The sequence below is a fragment of the Ranitomeya variabilis genome, chromosome 1, assembly GCF_051348905.1.
Source record: "Ranitomeya variabilis isolate aRanVar5 chromosome 1, aRanVar5.hap1, whole genome shotgun sequence".
Classification (NCBI taxonomy): Eukaryota; Metazoa; Chordata; class Amphibia; order Anura; family Dendrobatidae; genus Ranitomeya; species Ranitomeya variabilis.
Window position 1 is genome coordinate 3,980,429 of NC_135232.1, and position 25,946 is coordinate 4,006,374.

The following is a 25,946-nucleotide window of genomic DNA, read 5'->3' on the forward strand; positions in this document are numbered from 1 at the left end:
GGGTAGGGTTTCAGTTATAATTGGGGAGTTTCCACTGTTCAGGCACATCAGGGGCTCTCCAAACGCGACATGGCGTCCAATCTCAATTCCAGCCAATTCTGCGTTGAAAAAGTAAAACAGTGCTCCTTCCCTTCCGAGCTCTCCCGTGCGCCCAAACAGGGGTTTACCCCAACATATGGGGTATCAGCGTACTAGGGACAAATTGAACAACAACTTCTGGGGTCCAAGTTCTCTTGTTATCCTTGGGAAAATAAAAATTTGGGGGGCTAAAAATCATTTTTGTGGGAAAAAAAATATGTTTTATTTTCACGGCTCTGCATTGTAAACTGTAGTGAAACACTTGGGGGTTCAAAGTTCTCACAACACATCTAGATAAGTTCCTTGGGGGGTCTAGTTTCCAATATGGGGTCACTTGTGGGGGGTTTGTACTATTTGGGTACATCAGGGGCTCTGCAAATGCAACGTGACGCCTGCAGACCAATCCATTTAAGTCTGCATTCCAAATAGCGCTCCTTCCCTTCCGAGCTCTGTCATGCGCCCAAACAGTGGTTCCCCCCCCACATAGGGGGTATCAGCGTACTCAGGACAAATTGTATAACATCTTTTGGGGTCCATTTTCTCCTGTTACCCTTGGTAAAATAAAACAAATTGGAGCTGAAATAAATTTTGTGTGAAAAAAAGTTAAATGTTCATTTTTATTTAAACATTCCAAAAATTCCTGTGAAACACCTGAAGGGTTAATAAACTTCTTGAATGTGGTTCTGAGCAGCTTGAGAGGTGCAGTTTTTAGAATGGTGTCACACTTGGGTATTTTCTATCATATAGACCCCTCAAAATGACTTCAAATGAGATGTGGTCCCTAAAAAAAAATGGTGTTGTAAAAATGAGAAATTGCTGGTCAACTTTTAACCCTTATAACTCCGTCACAAAAAAAAATTTTGGTTCCAAAATTGTGCTGATGTAAAGTAGACATGTGGGAAATGTTATTTATTAAGTATTTTGTGTGACATATGTCTGTGATTTAAAAGCATAAAAATTCAAAGTTGGAAAATTGCGAAATTTTCCAAATTTTCGCCAAATATTCGTTTTTTTCACAAATAAACGCAAGTTATATCGAAGAAATTTTACCACTAACATGAAGTACAATATGTCACGAGAAAACAATGTCAGAATCGCCAAGATCCGTTGAAGCGTTCCAGAGTTATAACCTCATAAAGGGACAGTGGTCAGAATTGTAAAAATTGGCCTGGTCATTAACGTGCAAACCACCCTCGGGGCTTAAGGGGTTAATGATACCATCTCGGTGCAGATACGTTCTTTTGATAGCCCTTTATTGCATTTTAATGCAATGTCGCGGCGACCAAAAAAACCATAATTTCGGCGTTTTGAATTTTTTTTTTTTTTCTCACTACACCATTTTGCGATCAGGTTAATCCTTTATTTTTATTGATATATCTGGTGATTGTGAACGCGGAGATACCAAATGTGTTAGGCTTGATTTTTTTTATTTTTTTTATTCTATTTTGAATGGGGCAAAAGGGGGGTGGTTTGAACTTTTATTTTTATTTTTTATTCATATTTTTAAAAACATTTTTTTTTTACTTTTGCCATGTTTCAATAGCCTCCATGGGAGCCTGGAAGCTGGCATAGCCTAATCGGCTTCGGCTCTGCTACATAGGAGCGATTCTCAGATCACCCCTATGTAGCAGAATTATTTCATTGCTAAGAGTGCCGACCACAGGATGGTGCTCATAGCAATCCGGCATCAACAACCATAGAGGTCTGGTTGTCATACCGACGCACCGCTGACTCCCGATCACGTGATGGGGGTCAGCGGTGCGCGCATTTCCGTCCTGAAGGCCAGAAGCGCTTGTTAAATGCTGCTATCAGAGTTTGACAGCGGCATTAAACTAGTTAATAGGTGCGGGTGGATCGCGATTCCACCTGCGCCTATTGCTGGCACATGTCAGCTGTTCAAAACAGCTGACGTGTCCCGGCTTTGATGCAGGTGCACCACCGGAGCCAACATCAAAGCTGGGGTTCTGCCATCGGATGTACTATTCCATCTGATGGCAGAAAGGAGTAATATTGATATTTGTAAATTAATGAATGGTTGATACCGTATTTTTCGGACTATAAGACGCACTGGACCATAGGACGCACCCCAAATTTGGGGTGGAAATTGCAGAAAATTTTTTTTTTTTATAAGATGGGGGTCCGTCTTATTGTCCGAATTTACAGTATTTTACCTGAGGGCTGGCGGTGGCAGAGCAGGGTCACAGGAGGCATGGTGTCGGCAGAGATGCGGTGGGCGATATGGCGTGCACCTGAGCAGGGTCCCTTCCTGTTTAGGTGAGCGACGCCACGGCCTGGTGTCCATGGGGGGGTTGCAGCAGTGGTGTGGCGACGGCAGAGGTGCGGGGATAATGAGCGGTATGGCGTGAGCAGGGTCCCTTCCACAGGTGAGGTGACGCAGCGGCCCGGTATCCAATGTGAGCAGCAGAGTCGGGTTAATCACCGGTTTCTCGGTGGCGGCGGCCATCTTCCTGAGGCCGCGCATGCGCAGATGGAGTGCTCTGCTTCCCAGGGCTTCAGGAAAATGGCCACGGGAGGCCGCGCGTGCGCAGATGGAGATCGCGGCGGCCATTTTCCTGAAGCCAAGATCTACATCTGCAAACTCGCTTTCAGGAAAATGGCAGCCGTGATCTCCATCTGCATGCGCGGCCTCCCGCTTTCATTTTCCTGAAGCTCCAGGAAGCAGAGCACTCCATCTGCGCACGCGCGGCCTCAGGAAGATGGCCGCCGCCACCGAGAAACCGGTGATTAACCCGACTCTGCTGCTCACATTGGATACCGGGCCGCTGCGTCACCTCACCTGTGGAAGGGACCCTGCTCACGCCATACCGCTCATCCCTGCACCTCTGCCGCCGCACCTCTGCCGCCACCACCACACGGCTGCCGGTAAGCCTGCATTACGACTATAAGACGCACCCCCCATTTTCCTCACATTTTTTTGGGGAAAAAGTACGTGTTATAGTCCGACAAATACGGTATTTATCTCTTATATCCGCTCCTACAACTTATTGACTTATTGTACTGTTATCTTTGCAAGACAGGGAAGCAGGGTCACTGAACAATCATGCTTGCTGATATGGTGATTACACGTTGTCCATGCCATGCAGTTTGTTGACTTACAAAACAGAGGAGTAAAATGCAGTTGATTAATCAAACAATGCGAGTTAATCTCATCACCGCTTGATGGTGGATTGAAGGACAACAATTATGAGCTATATAAAAGGGATATGCCTCTGTAACAACAATTTCCGAGACATCCAAAGATCCAGAGACTCTGTACCAAACCTCAGCCAGGAAGACGCTACAGGACAACAGCCAAGACATCATGGCCCCATCACGAGGGACACAGATTTGTCATTCTACAGGATGCCGGCTTAGGGGATCATGGCCACAGCTGAACGAATAAAGATCTGCTCCATTGACCATCGCTGAACCATGGATATGTTTGGGGTAGTCAGGATTTGAACCCACCAGTCACCTGGCTCCACGGAGATGTTCGGAGAATGCAAGTTGTCACCCTCCGATCAGCTTGCATTGTATCTCAGTGGACTGTCAGCTTCCTAAGCTTGTAGTCTCCACAGCAGTGTAACTCTGATAGGGGGCAGGAGACGCAGTGTATCTGATAGAAATGTGGTGGGAGACGCAGGGCAGCTATGATAGAAAGCTGTCATGAGAGGCCTCATATTTGTGACGGAAAGGGGGCTGTAGAGGTCTCACATCTGCAGCAGAAAGGGGGCAGGAGATGCAGTGCAGCTGCAACTGAAAGGGGGCAGGAGATGCAGTGCAGCTGCAACTGAAAGGTGACAGGAGATGCAGTGCAGCTGCGACGGAAAGGTGGCAGGAGATGCAGTGCAGCTGCGACGGAAAGGTGTCGGGAGAACTATCGCTGCTGCTATGGAAAGGTGTCGGGAGATGCAGTGCAGCTGCGACGGAAAGGTGTCTGGAGACGCATCGCTGCTGCGATGGAAAGGTGTCGGGAGACGCATCGCTGCTGGGATGGAAAGGTGTCGGGAGACGCATCGCTGCTGGGATGGAAAGGTGTCGGGAGACGCATCGCTGCTGGGATGGAAAGGTGTCGGGAGACGCATCACTGCTGGGATGGAAAGGTGTCGGGAGACGCATCGCTGCTGGGATGGAAAGGTGTCTGGAGACTCATCGCTGCTGGGATGGAAAGGTGTCTGGAGACGCATCGCTGCTGGGATGGAAAGGTGTCTGGAGACGCATCGCTGCTGGGATGGAAAGGTGTCGGGAGACGCATCTCTGCTGGGATGGAAAGGTGTCTGGAGACGCATCGCTGCTGCGATGGAAAGGTGTCGGGAGACGCATCGCTGCTGGGATGGAAGATGGACATGGAGAGGGAAAATGCACGACGTCAGGTGGGAGTGTGACATGTAGAGAGGAGATATGATATCAAATGGGGGATTCTTAGAATGCAGAGACTTTAGTGGAGGAAAGTGTTAACCCCTGGGCAATACCTCCTTCTTCATCTCGGATCTGAAGTTCTCTGTTTGGCCTTCAGTTTGGAACATTTTGTGCTATAATGATCCCGTTCATCACAATTCAAATTTCTTCAGTAATGTGACGGGATCCTTCAGCCGGAGATTATCTGTGCTGACCAATCTCAATGGGTTCTGATTCAGCCATTCTGGGTAGTGATTTTGAAGACCTTTCAGATGGTGACACTCGGGAATCAAGCGTTTTTTCCTTAGACCGTTCTGTAAAATGCAAGCCCACTCCAGTGGCCAGAGGAATCAAGTTATTGAGAGAGGACAGTACATCTCTACCAAGCGAGTTCATCTATGTTCTGACTGGATAAGCCTGTGTATAAGACAGTCAGGGGAGCGTCGTTGTTCCACACCAAAGCATCCTCAGACGGCAAAGAAAACATGTAGGCCACTTTGGACGAGTCAGAAAAAACTGCTGGTGACACAAACTCGCTGTTCAGTGCATTAGTTCCCAAAACCCAGCAGGCCTTAATGTCTCCATTCTAACAGGCAGGAGGGAGCAAATGTGGAGCTGTCTCCCAGGCAGAGTGTTGCTGGTGGAGAAGCTGCAGGAGTCTGGTACAGAGCGTCCACACAAGCTTTGAGATTCCCACAGTGCGTTCTAAAGCTGCCTTTGAACCACCAGTCTGGGCAGATCGTCGGTTTCCAAAGGCAGTGGTGTTGTGCCTGCTGCTTGGTCTGGGGACTCTGTACCAGCTCACCAGGTGAGGTGGCTCTGCCAAGCCCTAGCTCTGGGTGGGCACATGGACCGTGGGCATTGATGTATTAAGACAAGCGGCCAGCAAGGACTGCAAAGGAGCAGCAGGATGGAAGAAGTCAGCAGGGATGGTGGAGCACACCTAACATAGGAGACTAGGTCCATCCCAAGACACAGGTGTGTCTACCTGCCTAAAATAGGTCAAAGGGAGATCGTGTGATTAATCCATACTGGGCAATTTGTAAAACCCGACATGGAGCACAGCACTAGGCGTATGAAAAGACGGTCAGTTTTTTACGGCCGTAATACGCAGAAATGTCCCCAAAATAGTGATCCGTATGTCATCTGTAGGCAGGGTGTGTCAGCGTATTTTGCGCATGGCATCCTCCGTATGGCATCAGTACAGTGTGATTTTCTCGCCGGCTTGCAAAACGGACATACAATGGATCCATGGGCTCAAATATTCGTTAAAACATGTATACAGTCCATATATATATATATATATATATATATATATATATATATATATATATATATATATATATATATATATATATATATATATATATATATATATATATATACTGTGTTCCAAATTATTATGCAAATACTATTTCCTCCTATTTTCTGTAAATTACCTATCTGAATTGCAGTCATTGTTATTTTCCAGTCATCTACTATTCTAGTATGAAAACAGTATCTCTTTAAAAAAATAAACACTCAAAATGTATGTTCCAAATTATTATGCACAGCGGAGTTTTCAACCTTTTTTTTTTTTTTTTTGTTTTTTTGTTTTTTGAACAAAAAAATGGTCAATTGTGAAGTTATAAGCATTATCAGCTTATTACAAAATGAAATCAAACAGTTTTCAAGTGAAAACTTTATTCTAGGTGATGTTACATTTGCACATAGGACCCCTTGTTGGAAAGAAGCTTCTGAACTCTCTCGTCCATTGAATTTGTCAGTTTTTGGATGGCTTCTGCTCCAATTGTTTTGCATGTGGACAGAATCCCCTCCCAGAGCTGTTGCTTAGATGTGAACTGCCTCCCGCCATCATAGACACTCCTTTTGATGATGCTCCAGAGGTTCTCAATGGGGTTGAGGTCAGGGGAAGATGGTGGCCACACCATAAGTTTGTCCTCTTTTATGCCCATAGCAGCCAGAGATGCAGATGTGTTTTTTGCAGCATGAGACGGTGCATTATCATGCATGAAAATGATCTTGCTGCGGAAAGCACGGTTCTTCCTCTTGAACCATGGCAGGAAGTGTTGTTTTAGAAACTCCACATAGATTATGGAGTTCATCTTTACCCCTTCAGGGATCATAAAGGGGCCGACAATCTCTCTCCCCATGATTCCAGCCCAAAACATTACTCCACCTCCTCCTTGTTGGCGCCTTAGCTGTGTTTTCATGGGGTGTCCATCCTCCACTCCATCCATCTGGACAATCGAACGTTGCACGTCACTCATCGGTGAACAAAACAGTTTGGAAGTCAGTCTTCATGTATCGTTTGGCCCACTGGAGCCGTTTCTGCTTGTGTGCAGTGGATAGAGGTGGTCGACAGGATGGCTTACGCACAGCTGCAAACCTCTGAAGGACCCTGCATCTTGTTGTTCTGGGGACGTTGGAGGCACCAGCAGCTTCAAAAACTTGTCTGCTGCTATGACAAGGCATTTTTGCAGCTGCTCTTTTAACCTTACACAATTGCCTGTTGGAAAGAGTCCTCAATTTTTCCTTATCAGCACGCACACGTGTGTGCTGGGAATCAGCTAGATACTTCTTGATTGTGCGATGATCACGATGAAGTGTCTTGGCAATGTTGATTGTAGTCATGCCTTGACCTAAATACTCCACAATTTGTTGCTTCTCAGCAGCCGACACATCCTTTTTCTTTCCCATTTTGGCCAAAAATGTAGGCTGCGTAATAATGTGGAACAGCCTTCTTAAGTAGTCTTGCCTTTATTTGGACACACCGGCCAAACTAATGTGCACAGGTATCTGCAATTGCTTTCAGTGATATAAAGAGCCCTGACACACATCACCATCAATGAGTTTAAATGACAAACAAAAAAATTCTAACCTTATCACTCCTAAACTCTATGTGCAGAATCATTTGGAACACAGTGTATATCTATATTAGCAGAATAGCCGGTAATTCAATTGCTGGCTTTTGCTCTCTCCTTCCAAAACCCGACAGGATATGAGACATGGTTACACACAGTAAACCTTTTCATATCCCCCTTTTTTTCCTTATTCCTCACTACTAATGTTCCAAGTGTCTGTGTGCAAAATTTGGGGTCTCTAGCTGTTAACATAAAGGGTTAAATCGCGGAAAAAAACTGGCGTGGGCTCCCGCACAATTTTCTCCGCCAGAGTAGTAAAGCCAGTGACTGAGGTCAGATATTAATAGCCAGGAGAGGGTCCATGGTTATTGTCCCCGTCCCCCCCCCCTGGCTACAAACATCTGCCTCCAGCCACCCCAGAAAAAGCACATCTGGAAGATGCGCCTATTCTGGCACTTGGCCACTCTCTTCCCACTCCCGTGTAGCGGTGGGATATGGGGTAATGAAGGGTTAATGTCACCTTGCTATTGTAAGGTGACATTAAGCCAGATTAATAATGGAGAGGCGTCAATTATGACACCTATCCATTATTAATCCAATAGTACGAAATGGTTAATAAAACACACACACACATTGTTACAAAGTATTTTATTGAAATACAGATACAGGGTGTTTTAATAGTTTATTATACTCTTAATCCACCTGAAGACCCTTGGCACCTGAAATAAAGTTAAAATAAAAAATCAACAATATTCCATACCTCTCCGGCGTTAGTCAAGTCCCATGCTGTAAATCCATCTGAAGGGGTTAAATCATTTTACAAGCAGGAGCTAATGCGGCTGTGCTCCTGCCTGTAAAAACTGGGGAATGAATGGAAAGCAGGGGAACGTAGCTACCTAGACTTGCGGTGCTGCGCCCCCTGCTGGCATAACCTCAGATGAACTCGAGCATGAGAAAATATTCTGAAAAATTCCCACGCTCGAGTTACACGCTGTGTGTGTGTGTGTGTGTATGTATGTAAGTATATATAATAGATGGTGGCCCGATTCTAACGCATCGGGTACTTGAGAATATGCATGTCCACGTAGTATATTGCACAGCCCACGTAGTATATTGCACAGCCCACGTAGTATATTGCACAGCCCACGTAGTATATTGCACAGCCCACGTAGTATATTGCCCAGCCACGTATGTCACAGGTTAAAAAATAAACATATACTCACCTTCCGAGGGCCCCTTGTAGTAGTTCTGTCGCCTGTGTGCGGTGCAGGCGGCAGCTTCCAGTCCCAGGGTGTGATGACGTCGCTGTCACGTGACCGTGATGTCATGGCAGGTTCTTCTCGCAGACCATCCTTGCCACCGTAACCTGCCGCTTGCATGGAGCGGTCACCGGAGCGTCGCGAGGAGTGGGAAAGGAGGCAGAAGGTGAGTATATAATGATTTTTTATTTTTTTAAATTATTTTTAACATTAGATGTTTTTACTATTGATGCTGCATAGGCAGCATCAATAGTAAAAACTTGGTCACACAGGGTTAATAGCGGCGGTAACGGAGTGAGTTACCCGCGGCATAACGCGGCCCGTTACTGCTGGCATTAACCCTGTGTGAGCGGTGACTCAGGGGAGTATGGAGTGGGCGCCGAGCACTGACTGCAGGGGAGTAGGGAGGGACTAATCGGACTGTGCCCGTTGCTGATTGGTCGCGGCAGACATGACAGGCAGCTGGCGAGACCAATCAGCGACTTGGATTCCATGACAGACAGAGGCCGCGATCAATGAGTATCCGTGACAGACAGACAGAAAGACAGACAGAAGGACAGACGGAAGTGACCCTTAGACAATTATATAGTAGATGTGTGTGTGTATGTGTATATATATCTCACACACACACACACACACACACACACACACACACACACACACACACACACGTGTTCAAAGTCCTGCATAGGTATAGGATAAATTGATTTTTCAAGTTTTAAATGTTTTCTGTCGAATATCTTCGATGCCAATATGACATATTATATATGGTTTTGTTCAGAATACAATTTTGCATTCTCTCCCTGTAATATTTTTAGCTTTTGAAGCAGTTTTGCCTGAAATTATTGCAACAATATGGGAATTGAAAGCAGAACTAAATATTGTACAGCTTCAGATCCAAAATTAGCCAATCACAGATGAGGTTCTTGTGACCAATCATAACCTGGATATGGCAGCCAATCACATTGCATCACATCTGCTGCTTTGTTTGTTTGTTTTATCTGTTGGTCTATCTAGCTGAATCATACTGTAGAGTTTTATGATGGGAGCCTTCAGATTTTTGTCAGTGGAAGATCGTGTGCGAATTGTGGTGCTACATGAAGAGGGTTATACTGGCCCCCAGATCGCAAGGAAGGTCGGCTGTAATCAGAGTACAGTCATAAGAATTTTGCAGAAACATAAGCAGCTTGGAATTACCCAGGACAGGCCCAGATCTGGTCGGCCCAGAAAGTCAACTAAATGGGAGGATAGAGTACTGATAAGAACATCCCTTGCCAATCGAAAGCTCACCTCTCCTCAGCCTCTGTGAGAATGGCAAGAAAAGTGCAATACTGAGGTAGCAACATCAACTGTTAGGAAGAGATGTTTGGAAGCAGGATTGAGAGGGTGCAAGGCCCGAAAGAAGCCATTGATGACAGCCATACAAAGACAAAGGCGAAAACTGTGGGCATTGAAATATTTAAAATGGAGGAAGGAGGAGTGGGAAAAAGTGCTATTTAGTGATGAAAGCACTTTTTGCATTTTAGGAAATGATGGCAAGTCTTATGTGAGAAGGTTCCCACATGAAGAGTACAAGCCAGAGTGTTTGAGCTTCTCTGTGAAACATCCGATGAAAGTAATGGCCTGGGGCTGTATGGCAGCCAATGGTGTTGGAAGAACAAGGTGGCTACTATTGACTGGCCAGCTCAGTCCCCGGACCTCAATCCAATTGAAAATTTGTGGCACAAGGTATCATTAGAGATATCTAGAAAACAGCCAAGGACCAAGAGTGAGTTGATTGAGGCTCTGATACAGGCCTGGAACCACATCATCACTCGTGAACATCTGCAGAAGCTTGTTCACTCAATGCCACAGAGATGCAAGCTGGTGCTCAAGAGCAAAGGCTGGCCAATAAAGTATGAGAAGCTACAGATGCGCTCTAAAGGCCCTTGTCAGGACTCTGAATTAAATAAAAAATAATAAATCTTAAAAAGTAAAATTTAAGTCTGTGTGAACTTGCATTGGAAGTTAATGAACTTAGAAACCTGTTCACCATTCTACACACTGTACTGGTGTCGGTATGGTTATGCTGTAAAAAAAATTATCAAAAATGTGCATGCCATAAAATTAATACACTTGGGACATTCAAAAATGAGTATGGCATACAATGAGGGATTACAAAAACATATATGTTCCAACAGTTTCACTGTAGAGATGCAGAAGTATGAAACATATAGTTTTCTTCACGCCTATGCAGGACTTTTGAACACCACTGTGTGTGTGTGTGTGTATATATATATATATATATATATATATATATATATATATATATATATATATATATATATATATATATATATATATATATATATATATATATATATATAATGTGTATATGTTAGGTCCAAATATATTTGGACAGAGACAACATTGATCTAATTTTGGTTATAGACATTACCACAATGAATTTTAAACAAAACAATTCAGATGCAGTTGAAGTTCAGACTTTCAGCTTTCATTTGAGGGGATCCACATTAAAATTGGATGAAGGGTTTAGGAGTGTCAGCTCCTTAACATGTGCCACCCTGTTTTTAAAGGGACCAAAAGTAATTGTACATTTTCAATAATTTTAAATAAAATGTTCATTTTTAGTACTTGGTTGAAAACCCTTTGTTGGCAATGACTGCCTGAAGTCGTGAACTCATGGACATCACCAGACGCTGTGTTTCCTCCTTTTTGATGCTCTGCCAGGCCTTCACTGCGGTGGTTTTCAGTTGCTGGTTGTTTGTGGGCCTTTCTGGCTGAAGTTTAGTCTTTAACAAGTGAAATGCTGCTCAATTGGTCTGAGATCAGGTGACTGACTTGGCCATTCAAGAATATTCCACTTCTTTGCTTTAATAAACTCCTGGGTTGCTTTGGCTTCATGTTTTGGGTCAGTGTCCATCTGTAGGATGAAACGACGACCAATCGGCTTTGCTGCATTTGGCTGGATCTGAGCACACAGTATGGCGGCTCTGAAGACCTCAGAATTCATTCCTGTGTCACATCATCCATAAACACTAGTGACCCAGTGCCACTGGCAGCCATGCATGCCCAAGCCATCACACTGCCTCCGCCGTGGTTTACAGATGATGTGGTATGTTTTGGATCATGAGCTGTACCACGCCTTTGCCATGCTTTTCTCTTTCCATCATTCTGGTAGAGGTTGATCTTGGTTTCATCTGTCCAAAGAATGTTCTTCCAGAACTGTGCTGGCTTTTTTAGATGTTTTTTAGCCTTTTTATTCTTGACACTTATGAGTGGCTGCACCGTGCAGTGAACCCTCTGTATCTACTTTCATGCAGTCTTCTCTTTATGGTAGATTTGGATATTGATATGCCGACCTCCTGGAGAGTGTTGGTCACTGGGTTGGCTGTTGTGAAGAGGTTTCTCTTCACCATGGAGATTATTCTGCGATCATCCACCACTGTTGTCTTCTGTGGGTGCCCAGGTCTTTTTGCATTGATGAGTTCACCAGTGCTTTCTTTCTTTCTCAGGATGGACCAAACTGTAGATTTTGCCACTCCTAATATTGTAGCAATTTCTCGGATGGGTTTTTTCTGTTTTCGCAGCTTAAGGATGGCTTGTTTCACCTGCATGGAGAGCTCCTTTACCGCATGTTTACTTCACAGCAAAACCTTCCAAATGCAGCACCACATCTCAAATCAACTCCAGGCCTTTTATCTGCTTAATTGAGAATGACATAACGAAGGGATTGCCCACAACTGTCCATGAAATAGCCTTGGAGTCAATTGTCCAATTACTTTTGGTCCCTTCAAAAACAGGGTGGCACATGTTAAGGAGCTGAAACTCCTAAACCCTTCATCCAATTTTAATGTGGATACCCTCAAATGAAAGCTGAAAGTCTGAACTTCAACTGCATCTGAATTGTTATGTTTAGAATTCATTGTGGTAATGTCTATAACCAAAATTAGAAAAATGTTGTCTCTGTCCAAATATATATGGACCTAACTGTGTGTATGTATGTATGTATGTGTGTGTGTGTGTGTATATATATATATATATATATCATCCAGCAATGAAGGATGCGAGGGCACTCACCAGTCTTCAAATTTCAAGCTTTATTCACAAAATATTTCCATTAAAATTCATGGCTGCGGTTGCCACGACCAAACCGGAGCTCGTGTGAGCAGGGGAGTGCAGGGACGACGGCCGTTTCGCGCTGTGCTTTGCGCTTCTACGGGTCACTTGGTGTGAGCGCAAACAGGCGGAAATATAGTGCCGGTCAGGACACCTCCCCCCACCTGTCCGTCCTCCCACCAAATTAAAACACATAAAACATAAAAGGCACAAATAAAACAATTTCACACAATCATTACTTAGTTATGAATGATTGTGTGAAATTGTTTTATATTTCCGCCTGTTTGCGCTCACACCAAGTGACCCGTAGAAGCGCAAAGCACAGCGCGAAACGGCCGTCGTCCCTGCACTCCCCTGCTCACACGAGCTCCGGTTTGGTCGTGGCAACCCCAGCCATGAATTTTAATGGAAATATTTTGTGAATAAAGCTTGAAATTTGAAGACTGGTGAGTGCCCTCGCATCCTTCATTGCTGGATGATACACATATCTAATTTTCTGCAGAGGAGCACCCGAAGTTGTAAACGGGCTGACATAGCCATTGATTAAGCACCTGATTCAGGTTGCGCCGTCTGGAGACAGCTATTTATCATAGAGACAGTGCCGCCTGATTAACTTTTCTTGCACATTGTGATATATATATATATATATATATATATATCTACTATATAATAGTCTAAGGATCACTTCCGTCTGTCTGTCTGTCGCGGTTATTCGTTCGCTGATTGGTCTCGCCAGCTGCCTGTCATGGCTGCCGCGACCAATCTGCGACGGGCACATTCCGGAAGAAAATGGACGCTCCTTCCTCCCCGCAGTCAGCGCCCGCTCCGTACTCCCCTCCAGTCAGCGCTCACACAGGGTTAATGGCAGCGTTAACCGACCGCGCTATGCCGCGGTCAGTTAACGTTGCTAATAACCCTGTGTGACCAACGTTTTACTATTGATGCTGCCTATGCGGCGGTGTCAATAGTAAAAATATCTAATGTTAAAAATAATAATAATAAAAAAAAATCGTTATATACTCACCGTCCGTCGGCCCCTCAGATCCAGAACAGGCCTGCCCTGCTCGCGTCGCTCCGGTAACCGCTCCATGCTGCGATCTCGCGAGATGATGACGTGCGGTCTCGCGAAACCGCTACATCATCATCTCGTGAGACTGCAATGCAATCTTCAGACCGGAGCGCGCGACGAGAATCGGTAACCTGCCGCTTCGATCCTGAGGCTCCGGAAGGTGAGTATATAACTATTTTTTATTTTAATTCTTTTTTTTAACAGGGATATGGTGCATACTATGTGGCTGGGCAATATACTACGTGGCTGGGCAATAGCATATTCTAGAATACCCGATGCGTTAGAATCGTACCACCATCTAGTGTGTGTGTGTGTATATATATATATATATATATATATATATATATATATATATATATATATATATATATATATATATATATATATATATATATATATATATATATATAATTTGTCTAAGTGGTACTTCCGTCTTTCTGTCGGCAACTTCCGTCACGGAAATCCCGCGTCGCTGATTGGTCGAGCCAGCTGCCTGTCATGGCTGCCGCGACCAATCAGCGACGGGCACAGTCCGATTAGTCCCTCCCTACTCCCACCGTCAGTGCCCCCTGCGTGCTTCACTGCTGACACATGACCCGCACATGGTGCACGTCGCTGCACGAGGTTATAATGGGGAGGAAGCAGCGAGCGCTCACAATGCGGGACATGAAATACAACGGGGAGATCACAGCGGCCGCCATCATCTGACCTGTGCCCGGGGCTCCGCACACTCCCGGGAGCAGCCATGATGTCCTCCGCCAGCAACGGCCTCCGTGCCGGACTACAGGAAGGGCGGACTATCACCCCGCACATGAACAGCTCTTCGGAGCCAGCCCATGTGCCGGCACTGTGGAGTCCTGCAGGGTGCCCTGTGTGAGCCACACGCCTGGCCGGGCCCTCGGCCTCTCCGTCATCTACATACATGTCCTGTTATTGTTAGGCGCGGGCCGTGTGCTGCTCCTGCACTGCCAGAGATGGCGCCTCCGCCGCTCTCACCAGCGGCCGTACATCTGCTCCTCTCATGGACGGACGGGCTGGGGACGGTCTCTAGAAAGCTGCCATACTACTTGGGCTGTTACATAAGTCTCTGTGTTGTATACTACTTGGGCTCTGTTATTGTAATAATTATAGGGGATAACTCAGGAGACTCTTTGTGTGGAACAAGACAACAGGACACAGTTTATAAGTGGTAAAGTTTATATTATCACACGGTGATTCAAACAGGTGCAGAGAGAAACTCAAGTCCACAACACTTGGTGCAAATAATAAACGCAGCTTAGCAGTCTATAGGAAACTTCAGAGGAAAATGCAATCAAGCAGAAAGTCTATGAAGCACAGTTATTCTTGAGGAAACTTGACATGAATAGATCCTTGACTTAGTCCAGACACAGATAGATATGCTATTAGGCAGTTCAAATCATATCTTAGCTCAACCAGGGAGGTCTGGGTAATAGTCTTATTAGGGTTGAACAATTAATATAAATGTTCAATTCTCTAGTTGCCTACTCCTGGCCTAATGGATATTGATCATGTGCACTAAAGAAATACACCAGACACAGTCAGCTGTAACTCTCCTTGATCAATGTGTGGCTCAGCTCCAAGAAGGGATTTATTAGTCAAACACAATGTTATATATCTCCTGTAAGGGGGCTCGGTTAGCTCTAAAATGGGAGTGATCGGATGTATTCCATTGGTTAGTGGGTTGGGCATGAGCAAGTCCATGGGCGGATCCATGAGGTCATCAAGGTGGGTTGGTCCGTGAGGTCATCAGGATGGGCGTCGCTGTGGGTGGATCCATGAGGTCATCAGGATGGGCGTCATCTTGGATACCAGACCATGTGGCATGCTAAAACAGGAAATGGCGGCCATCTTCAGTGTCTTCATTGTTGTCTGAGGAAAACTTATGTAAGGTTAAACAATACATGTTATAGGTTGCTTCTCCCAATTACCTTATGTGTTGAGGTTAATTAAGTATTTGATCTTATGGCTCTCCTCAACAGTCCCCCCTAAATACTTTATTAACCTTTTCTTTTATCTTGATCCCACCGTGGTTCCCTAACCCATCGATGTTAAGTGTTATTATGACATCAGATGCTTCATGACAATATGGATGCTACTGACACCAGATAATGTGTGACCAATTATGGGTATAGTGCGGAGGTATATCGGAGCGCGTTACCCATGTCCTCGGGACTTTCTGGCCTGCTGGATCTATTACTCTCCAATCTTCCATCTCCATGGTTACTTACAGTAAAATACACATGTGACTAACCCTGATGTACACATCCTAGATCTGACCGTCTTGCCCGGGAGGGGGAATTGGAGTTTTCACCAGTTTGAGACAAGTTTTCCCTTGTGGAAAACCTCCCTTTGTAGCTGGACTTTGACAAGCAGGTCAGATCCTACTCTGTCCCTAACTGTCTAACAAGTTTATAATGTGAGAGATGGATCCAGGAGGCGCACAGCAACCCTGACCGAAGTAGGAGTAGTCAGGAGCACTTGGTAGGGACCCTCAAATCTCGACTCCAGGAATATCTTTCTGATGAACGTCTTTACCAGCATGTAGTCACCAGGTTAGAAAGTATGGGTACCGTCACTGGAATCTGGAACTGGAATGGATGATAAAACTTGTACATGTGTTATTGACAGTTCTTTAGTAACAACAATTGCATAATTTACAAGAGTATCACTTCCTAAGGCTAGCTGTTGTGGAAAATATTGACCCAATCTTGGAGGCCCCCCCCAAAAGAATCTCGTATGGTGTGAGTTTGGTGGGACCCCTTGGAGTGTTTATGACTGAGTATAAGGCAACGGGCAAAACGTCTGTCCAAGTCTGACCTCCTGACTGGCTTTCAGTATTTTATTTTTGAAGGTGCCATTCAGTGTTTCTACTTTCCCACTGCTCTGTGGGTGATATGGAGTATGTAAACCCAAATCAGCTCCCACCAGTGTCCATAGTTCCTTAGTCAGTGCTGCAATGAATGCGGGTACTTGGTCACTCTCAATTACTCTGGGACCCCATATCTGCAGACTACTTCAGTCATCAGTCTCTTAACAGTCACTCTGGCAGTCATGTTGGTTACTGGATAGGCTTCGGGCTATCCTGAGAACATGTCAGTCACTACCAGTACATACTCGCACTTCCCTACTTTTGGCATTTGAATACGAGCGATCTGAATTCTCTGAAAGGGATAGAGTGGTTTAGCCAAATGTTTCTGGGTAACTTTCTGAGGTGGTGCTGGATTGCATGTTGCACACACAAGGCAGGACTTGAAATAATTTTGGGTGACTGTAGAGATCCCAAGTGCCATATAAGTCTTCCAAATTAGGTCACTCATCTGATTCTTGCCTCTGTGGGTGATACCGTGTGCCCATTTTGTCACTGAGGGGTACAGATTACGGGGTAGACAGACCTTTTTGTTCATCCTCCAGACTCCATCTTCATCCTTTTTAGCTCCTCCTTCTTGCCATGACTTCTTTTCATCATCTGATGTCTTGTCTTGATGTAGATGGATAATCCTCATAAGAGAGGCTTTAGTCCCTTCTTCAGTGTCTTGTGACACGTACACCGCTGCTTTTTCTTTCCCGAATGGATGCACAGCATAGGTCTTTGCTGTTTTGTCAGCAAAGAAGTTCCCCCTTGCTTCTGGAGAATCCAGTCTCCCGTGAGCTTTGATCTCGATCACTGCAACCTCTGAAGGTAGATTCAGAGCGACCACAAGTTCTTGCATGGTAGCAGCATGTTTTACAGGAGTTCCACTGGACGTTAGGTATCCTCTGGCTGTCCAGATACTGCCGAAGTCATGAGCCACTTGAAAAGCGTATCTTGAATCCGTGTAGATGTTGACCACCTTCTCCGTCGCTTCCTGACAAGCCAGCGTCAAAGCTTTAAGTTCCGCTTCTTGTGCAGACATGTGCGGTGGTAGGGATCTGGCTGAGATGATCAGGTCATGTGTAACCACGACATATCCCGTATGGAACCTTCCTGTTTTATCTGCAAATCTGGAACCATCAGTGAAGAACGTCACGTCAGCATGTGGGAGTGGATCTTCAGACACGTTTTTCTGGGAGGCTACTTCTTCATGCATTTGTTCAAGACAGTCATAATCCTCTGAGTGTGTAGAGGCATCTTCTCCGAGAGCATCAGTATCATCCACATCCCCCCTGGAAAGAGGAAGCAGCGTGGACAGTTTGAAGATGCTGCAGCGGACAAGAGTGACATTATCCGGAACCAAGAGTCAACATTGGAGTCTCATATGATGCTGCACCAACAGATGTTTAGGTTCCAACAATAGCAATTATGTCGTGTGGAGCCATTAAGAGAACTGGATGTCCTCATATGATATCAGGATTTGGGATTCCAAGAGCTGGTGCAGACTGTATGGCCTGTTTAAGAGCGTAGAAAGCTTCCACGGATTTTGTTCATAGTGGAAACACTGACGTCTTGAGGTCATCGTACAATGGCTGCATCAGCTTTGAGGCATCTGGAAACCTTTTGCGACAATAATAATTGATAGGTCAGCCAACTCATCCGAGGCCCTTGTCTTAGGTTCTTGGCAGAACAAAATACCAGAGTCCCATGTCTCGTCATTGGCAAGTGAGTCATCATTGAACACGATATCCATAACAGGCCAATATGCATCGCCTGCTTTAAGATTTGGCAAGGAAATGAGATCTTGCCACATGGCTGAGTAAGTCCTTTGGATTTGAAGCATGCTCCTGTAGAAAGGCATTGTCTACTTTTCTGGATCTGGAAGCTGGTTCAACAGAGTAGCAGCTCGCTGGGGTGTAAACTTGACATAGAGGGTGGGCTCTTCAGACATGAGCATTGGCACTGTTGGTGGTGGCACCTGAGGCGGGAGTAGAGATGGCACCGCGAGTACAGATGTAATCCCTTGTTTATGAGGAGCAGGAGGAGGTAACAGTCCTGGAATGAGGGGCCCTATTTGGGCAGCTCCAGTATCATGGTGTGGGGTCCAGGTGATGCAGGCAGTCTTAAAAGCTTTAACAGTCCTGTCCTCATTACTAATTAACCTGATTTCAGAGAGGCAGCAAATGCTTGGGGGGCTACACTTGTTTATTATAATTTCAACAATTTCCCTTGTACATGCATGAACAGGGAAACCGAAAATGCCAACACCAATGGCGGGAATTGTCAAGGTCTCAATGTGCTCACTAATATTTGCATACTCTAAAATGCGAGTAATTGCTGCACGAAGTTGTTGAGCACTAACGTCTGGATGAATAGGGTCATAAGTAGGGGTCACAGCATGTATGATCATTCTACATGGAAGATTACCAGCTTTAGTCACCGCTATGTCCCCAACAGCTATCTGACCACGTGACTCAACAATGATATGACTGTCAGCTTGAATAGTCGCCCCTCCTGCTTCCACTATAGCTCTAGCTACACCTCCATTGTGCTCTAACCGAGAATTGGCAGCATTAACAATAGCGTCTGTCTCCATTGTTGTTATGTCACCCTTTCCCACCACTAACAAGGGTCCCTCAGGAAGTTCTTTTTCAAAAATAGGTTGCCAACATTCCCTCCCCTTTGTGCTTCCTGTGCTATTGGTATCCCCCTCCCACATTGAGCCCCCCCTTGATACAGTCACCACCGTCCCATACAGGTGTGCGCTTGGCTGCGAGACAGCCTGTGAGGTACTGGGTATAGGGTTATGTAGGCTGCGTGAGAGTGCTGTTGTGGAAGCATTGGGAGGAGAGGCCGCTGCTTGGAGCATCTCATGTGGGTGTGCGGCTAAATTGGCAGTGGAAGTGACAGTAGAAAGGGTAGGTGCTGGGGACGATCCAGGTGGGAGGACTGCTGGATTCACAACAGGAGTGATAGGGGAAAGGGTTGGTGCCCCATTGGAAACAACTGAGATAGGAAACATGGGTAAAGCCTGTTCACTTCCCGAAGGAATATAGTATTGGCCGTTAGTGGTCATTACTGGGTAACAAGGATTTGGTGATGTGGCGTGTAGCCTTAGTCTGAGATGTTCACCACCAGAACCAGCACATTCGCCATCCACAACATGGCCGCCGTCAGAATTATATTTACCACCAACAAGATGGCCGCCATCAGAATTATATTTACCACCAACAAGATGGCCGCCATCAGAATTGTATTTACCACCAACAAGATGGCCGCCATCAGAATTATATTTACCACCAACAAGATGGCCGCCATCAGAATTGTATTTACCACCAACAAGATGGCCGCCATCAGAATTATATTTACCACCAACAAAATGGCTGCCGTCAGAATTATATTTAGCACCTGGCTCTGGGCCACCATTTTGGCTGCTATTACATTTAACACATTGGCCATTAACAAAATGGCCACCATTACATTTACCACATGGCTCTGGGCCACCATTTTGGCTGCTCTTACATTTAACACATTGGCCATTAACAAAATGGCCACCATTACATTTACCACATGGCTCTGGGCCACCATTTTGGCTGCTATTACATTTAACACATTGGCCATTAACAAAATGGCCACCATTACATTTACCACATGGCTCTGGGCCACCATTTTGGCTGCTCTTACATTTAACACATTGGCCATTAACAAAATGGCCACCATTACATTTACCACATGGCTCTGGGCCACCATTTTGGCTGCTCTTACATTTAACACATTGGCCATTAACAAAATGGCCACCATTACATTGACCACATGGCTCTGGGCCACCATTTTGGCTGCTCTTACATTTAACACATTCGCCATTAACAAAATGGTTTTGTAATACACAACTCAAAACTCTATTCTTTCTATTCCTTTTCTCTTCTACCCAATTTCCAATTTTTCCTTTTTTTTTTTTTTTTTATACAGACTTTCAGAGACTCTTTCTCCTGCCCTAGCAATAGACAACAATCCATTATCTTCTAGGATACCTTTTCTTTCTTTCAAGACAAGCTTCCACTCCAGGGGCTGTAACCATCCCCCCTTCTGGCATTCCACACAATTTCCACTAATGTGCATGAGTCTAACTTGCCATCTGAATTTGGCTTAGTGCCCATACGGCAGAACTGCATTACTTTCTCCATCTTTCTATAGATACACAGTATATATATCTATCTATCAAGATAACAAACACCAAACAAACAATAAGACGGGGGAGATGACTCAAACCTGAGATTCTAAAGGGAACTGAGTCTGCAGTACCCAGTTCCTATTGCTTCTTGTCACGTGGTCCCTGTCTGACTTCCGTGCTCCGTACTTTACAAACCAATTATTCCCTACTTTGTCAAATTGCTCCCTAACTTACCGGTCCCCGTGCAGAGTCAACTCACTCGATGTCACGGGGCAAAAAAAAAGAAAAACTATAAATTTAATTGGCCCAAACTGAGCCAATTCGCTCCAAGTTTCAATGAGCCGCTACACAATTTATTATGCCCGAACTGAGCCAATTCGCTCCAAGATTTACCGGGCCCCCCTAGGCCGAGTCAATTCACTCCAGGTCCTAGTCTCTCTTGTACAGAACTGAAAATCTTATCACAGGCGACAACCGTATACCACAGACAAAAATTATTTTTCTACACTTGCTTGCTTTCCTTCTCTATAAAAAAACCCTGCTTATCCCGTTCCAAACACAATGCTTTTCCCAACTACCAGTCATCTCATTCTGTAAAAACCTGTTTTTCCTGTTTATCACTTGCCTATCCCTCTGTAAGTGAGAAAAAAAAAACAAACAAACATTGCTTCTCTTTAACTTCTAGTCATCTCCCCTCTCCACAACATGTAACAGGCAGTAGGCAACTAAAACGTGACGGTTCTTGCAATTAAATGACCAGCAGCGGAGATACCCTTTCTGCCGTCTTACAGATACCAAGAAAACCGGACACGGTCAGGCAATCTGCACAGGATACCCCAAAAGACACAGGTAAAGACTACAGATTATAAAAAAATCAGCAGACTTACCGTGTTCTGTTAAAGAGGTGATCAGTCTCCAGGTTCGGGGTACTCAGTGCATCCAGCCGTTCCACTCGCCGGGTTCTCAGGGTTCAGGGCTCTCCTCTGCTGGCCCCAGGTTGGGCGGCCAAATATTAGGGTTGAACAATTAATATAAATGTTCAATTCTCTAGTTGCCTACTCCTGGCCTAATGGATATTGATCATGTGCACTAAAGAAATACACCAGACACAGTCAGCTGTAACTCTCCTTGATCAATGTGTGGCTCAGCTCCAAGAAGGGATTTATTAGTCAAACACAATGTTATATATCTCCTGTAAGGGGGCTCGGTTAGCTCTAAAATGGGAGTGATCGGATGTATTCCATTGGTTAGTGGGTTGGGCATGAGCAAGTCCATGGGCGGATCCATGAGGTCATCAAGGTGGGTTGGTCCGTGAGGTCATCAGGATGGGCGTCGCTGTGGGTGGATCCATGAGGTCATCAGGATGGGCGTCATCTTGGATACCAGACCATGCGGCATGCTAAAACAGGAAATGGCGGCCATCTTCAGTGTCTTCATTGTTGTCGGAGGAAAACTTATGTAAGGTTAAACAATACATGTTATAGGTTGCTTCTCCCAATTACCTTATGTGTTGAGGTTAATTAAGTATTTGATCTTATGGCTCTCCTCAACAGTCTCAGGTTCTTGCAGAGCAGCAACAGCTTACATGTCCAGCAAATGCAGATGAAGTAAACACGAGCAGCAGATGAAGGAGGATTACTGGAAACTGGTGTATGCAGCAGGAACTCAGAGCAGAGTAGCAGGATCACCACACAGGTTCACAGGAGCAGGTGTATAGCCAGGGAGTAATCAGAGGTCAGGAGCTGGATGCAAGGCAGAATACTCTAGCACAGACTGAAGGCTGGGGTGGAGTTTTATAGCAGGAAGACACAGTGCACATGAGACCAAAGATGCCATCTTGGAAAAGGGCAGTAATGCACAAAAGGTAAAAAATGTCCTGACAGTTATATACTACGTGGGCTCTGCTATATACTACGTGGGCTGTGAGTATACTACTATACATATCCTAGAATACGCGATGTGTTAGAATCGGGCCTCCATCTAGTATGTGTGTGTGTGTGTATATATATATATATATATATATATATATATATATATATATATATATATATATATATATATATATATATATATATATATATATATATATATATATACACATTTATTCTACCTATTCTATTCTGTCAGTGTGATGTTACTGTACACCGCACTGAATTACCGGCTTTTCTCTCTAACACCGCTGCGTATTTCTCACAAGTAACACTGCTGGTCCGTGTGGAATCCGTATTTTTCTCGCCCCCATAGACTTTCATTGGCGATTTTTTTTTTTTGCGCAATACGGTGACAAACGCAGCATGCAGTGATTGTGTACGACCGTACAAGACCATATAATACGGATCAGTAAAATACGGCAGATAGGAGCTGGGCCATAGAGAATCATGGAATCATCCGTATTTTCTGTGCCTCTCATACGTCCGTAAACACGCCAGTGTGACGCCGGCCGAAGGGAGCAGAGCCGGGATACCGGGGACAGGAGCGTGACGGGTTCCTTGTGCTGTGCACATACCGAAGTGCCGCACCTCATTTTCTGACATACCGCGAGGGGAGATACTAGAGATGGGACCATCCTGCTGGGTGCAGCTGGTCGCGGTGGGACACTTTGATCTAAGTAGTGTCACACAACCCCTGTGTTATGTATGTGTGCTCTTACTATTTCCTTACTGCATGGGGTGTGCAAGTTGGTTTTGTCCCCTGTACTTTCCCTGAAGGTCGTCATCTTCTGAACAATCTGGGAGAGGACAAGCTTTACTGTGTTACTGAGGGATGCAGGGCCTGCAGTGGCCAGGGATGGCGCTATAGGGGCAGCACGGTGGCTCAGTGGTTAGCACTGCAAGGAGTCTGTATGTTCTCCCCGTGTTTGCGTGGGTTTCCTCCGGGTTCTCCGGTTTCCTCCCACATTCCAAAGACATACTGATAGGGAATGTAGAGCGATGATAATGTGTGCAAACTGTAAAGCGCTGCGGAATATGTTAGCGCTATATAATAATAAAGTAATTATTATTTTTGCATTTGCAGCTTATTGTGCGACCTCTCCGTAAATGAGGCTGACCTGTGTACCATTTCTCCGCAGGATCATGGGCCGTTCATCCCCTTGTACAGCCGGGAGCCCGAGCAATGGACTCCAGCAGAGAGTGTCCCCTCCCCACTACTGCCCCCCAACACTGGTAAGACCACCGAAATGTAATCCTGCATGTCATAGAAGATATTAAACATTCATTGAAATCACTCATATCCCCACTGCTCCATTTTACTTCCCTCTCCCGTTCGCCGTAACAAGGTAGCGCTCCAAGGTGCCTTTATGTAAAATGGCCGAGATGTCATAATTACCATGAAGAGCGTCTTGTAGGACACAGGCCGTGAGGATGTATATTGTGCATAGCGGTCACTGGGGCAGGAGGAGTCCTCTTCAGAGAGTTGGACAACAAAGCGGAGGAAACCTTGGGTCCCCAGGAAATGCGCTGTCCGATCAGGGGAAATATTTCACATGTGCACCTGCGACAGAGAGAGGACTCCGAAGGAAAACAGACTATTGGAATTTCCATACATCTGATATTAATGAAATATACTTTGTTGGCACCGGGGTTAACCACGGAAACATAAATATTTTCTACTAATTATAACCCCCACCGAAAGGCCCCAAAGACATAGGGGCCCTATTACCGCCAGCAGCCAGGCCATGTTTAGGTTCTTACGTGTAGATGAAATCCCGACACAAAACATGGCGTCAACCTCGAAGCTTTTGTACAAGTTGGGATTTCCTAAAATCATGAAAGGCTGAGTGTCATAGAAAATATTACAAATCCTTGCGGTCCCTCTTGTCCCCCATTCCTTTTTTCTTTCATCTATCGTGTCTTCAGGAGACAATGGTGGATTCCTTTATGGAAAATGGCCGTGACCGAGACGTGAAGCAGATTAATTAAAATGCGAGGATTCCGCTTTATGTCCAGATGACTGCACAGGATGTGTGTTGTCCACAGAGAGACAGGAAAGGTCTATTAGGGTCTGACCCCTTTACATCTAGTCATGGTAACTGCAGATTGTCCACAGAGACAGGAAAGGTCTATTAGGGTCTGACCCCTTTACATCTAGTCATGGTAACTGCAGATTGTCCTCAGAGACAGGAAAGGTCTATTAGGGTCTGACCCCTTTACATCTAGTCATGGTAACTGCAGATTGTCCTCAGAGACAGGAAAGGTCTATTAGGGTCTGACCCCTTTACATCTAGTCATGGTAACTGCAGATTGTCCACAGAGACAGGAAAGGTCTATTAGGGTCTGTCCCCTTTACATCTAGTCATGGTAACTGCAGATTGTCCACAGAGAGACAGGAAAGGTCTATTAGGGTCTGACCCCTTTACATCTAGTCATGGTAACTGCAGATTGTCCTCAGAGAGACAGGAAAGGTCTATTAGGGTCTGACCCCTTTACATCTAGTCATGGTAACTACAGATTGTCCTCAGAGACAGGAAAGGTCTATTAGGGTCTGACCCCTTTACATCTAGTCATGGTAACTACAGATTGTCCTCAGAGACAGGAAAGGTCTATTAGGGTCTGACCCCTTTACATCTGTCGGGGTCGTAACGACAATTAATCCTCATTCACCAGTCATTCCAAATTGTAATGTGAGCGCAGAACATCTGGTACCGAAAAAGAAATGATTCAGACACGTAGCTGATTCAATCTTTGCTGATGCTCTGGCGTTCAGCTCAGTGGGTAGCCGAGCAGCAACTGTGCTTTATTTTCCAATACATAGTACTAAAAAGGGAATGCAATGGGTGGGGTTTAAGCAGCATACATCTAGTGCTTAGTCTCTCTGATTCGTCGAACGTCTCCTGGTGAATTCCTCCTCTTCTGCTCATTCCTTTAGTTTCGTTTCTGAGGAAATGAATCTTAGGCTTCGGACACTAAAACCTAAAACGAAACTAAGCTCTGGCGGCCATCTTTAAATACAATTACATTTGCATTAGCAGGGGAAAACTTATTGTTTCACAGTATAAGAGTATAACAGTACAAAAAGAGTATAAAATTATATAAAAGTATAAAAGGTATATAAGAAAATACATTTTCACCTTACATAGTTACATAGTTACATAGTTATTGAGGTTGAAGGAAGACTT

General features: G+C 45.0%; 1 protein-coding gene across 9 annotated transcripts in view; it reads left to right on the forward strand.

Annotated features, from left to right (window-relative positions):
- TAF1C (TATA-box binding protein associated factor, RNA polymerase I subunit C) overlaps positions 1-25,946 on the forward strand; it is a 275,709-nt gene that overhangs the window by 29,895 nt on the left and 219,868 nt on the right. For all 9 annotated transcript variants that reach the window (XM_077281264.1, XM_077281266.1, XM_077281270.1 and 6 more), the window contains one exon: positions 23,901-23,994. In XM_077281264.1, coding sequence (XP_077137379.1) covers positions 23,901-23,994 — 94 coding nt within the window. The remainder of the gene's footprint in view (positions 1-23,900; positions 23,995-25,946) is intronic.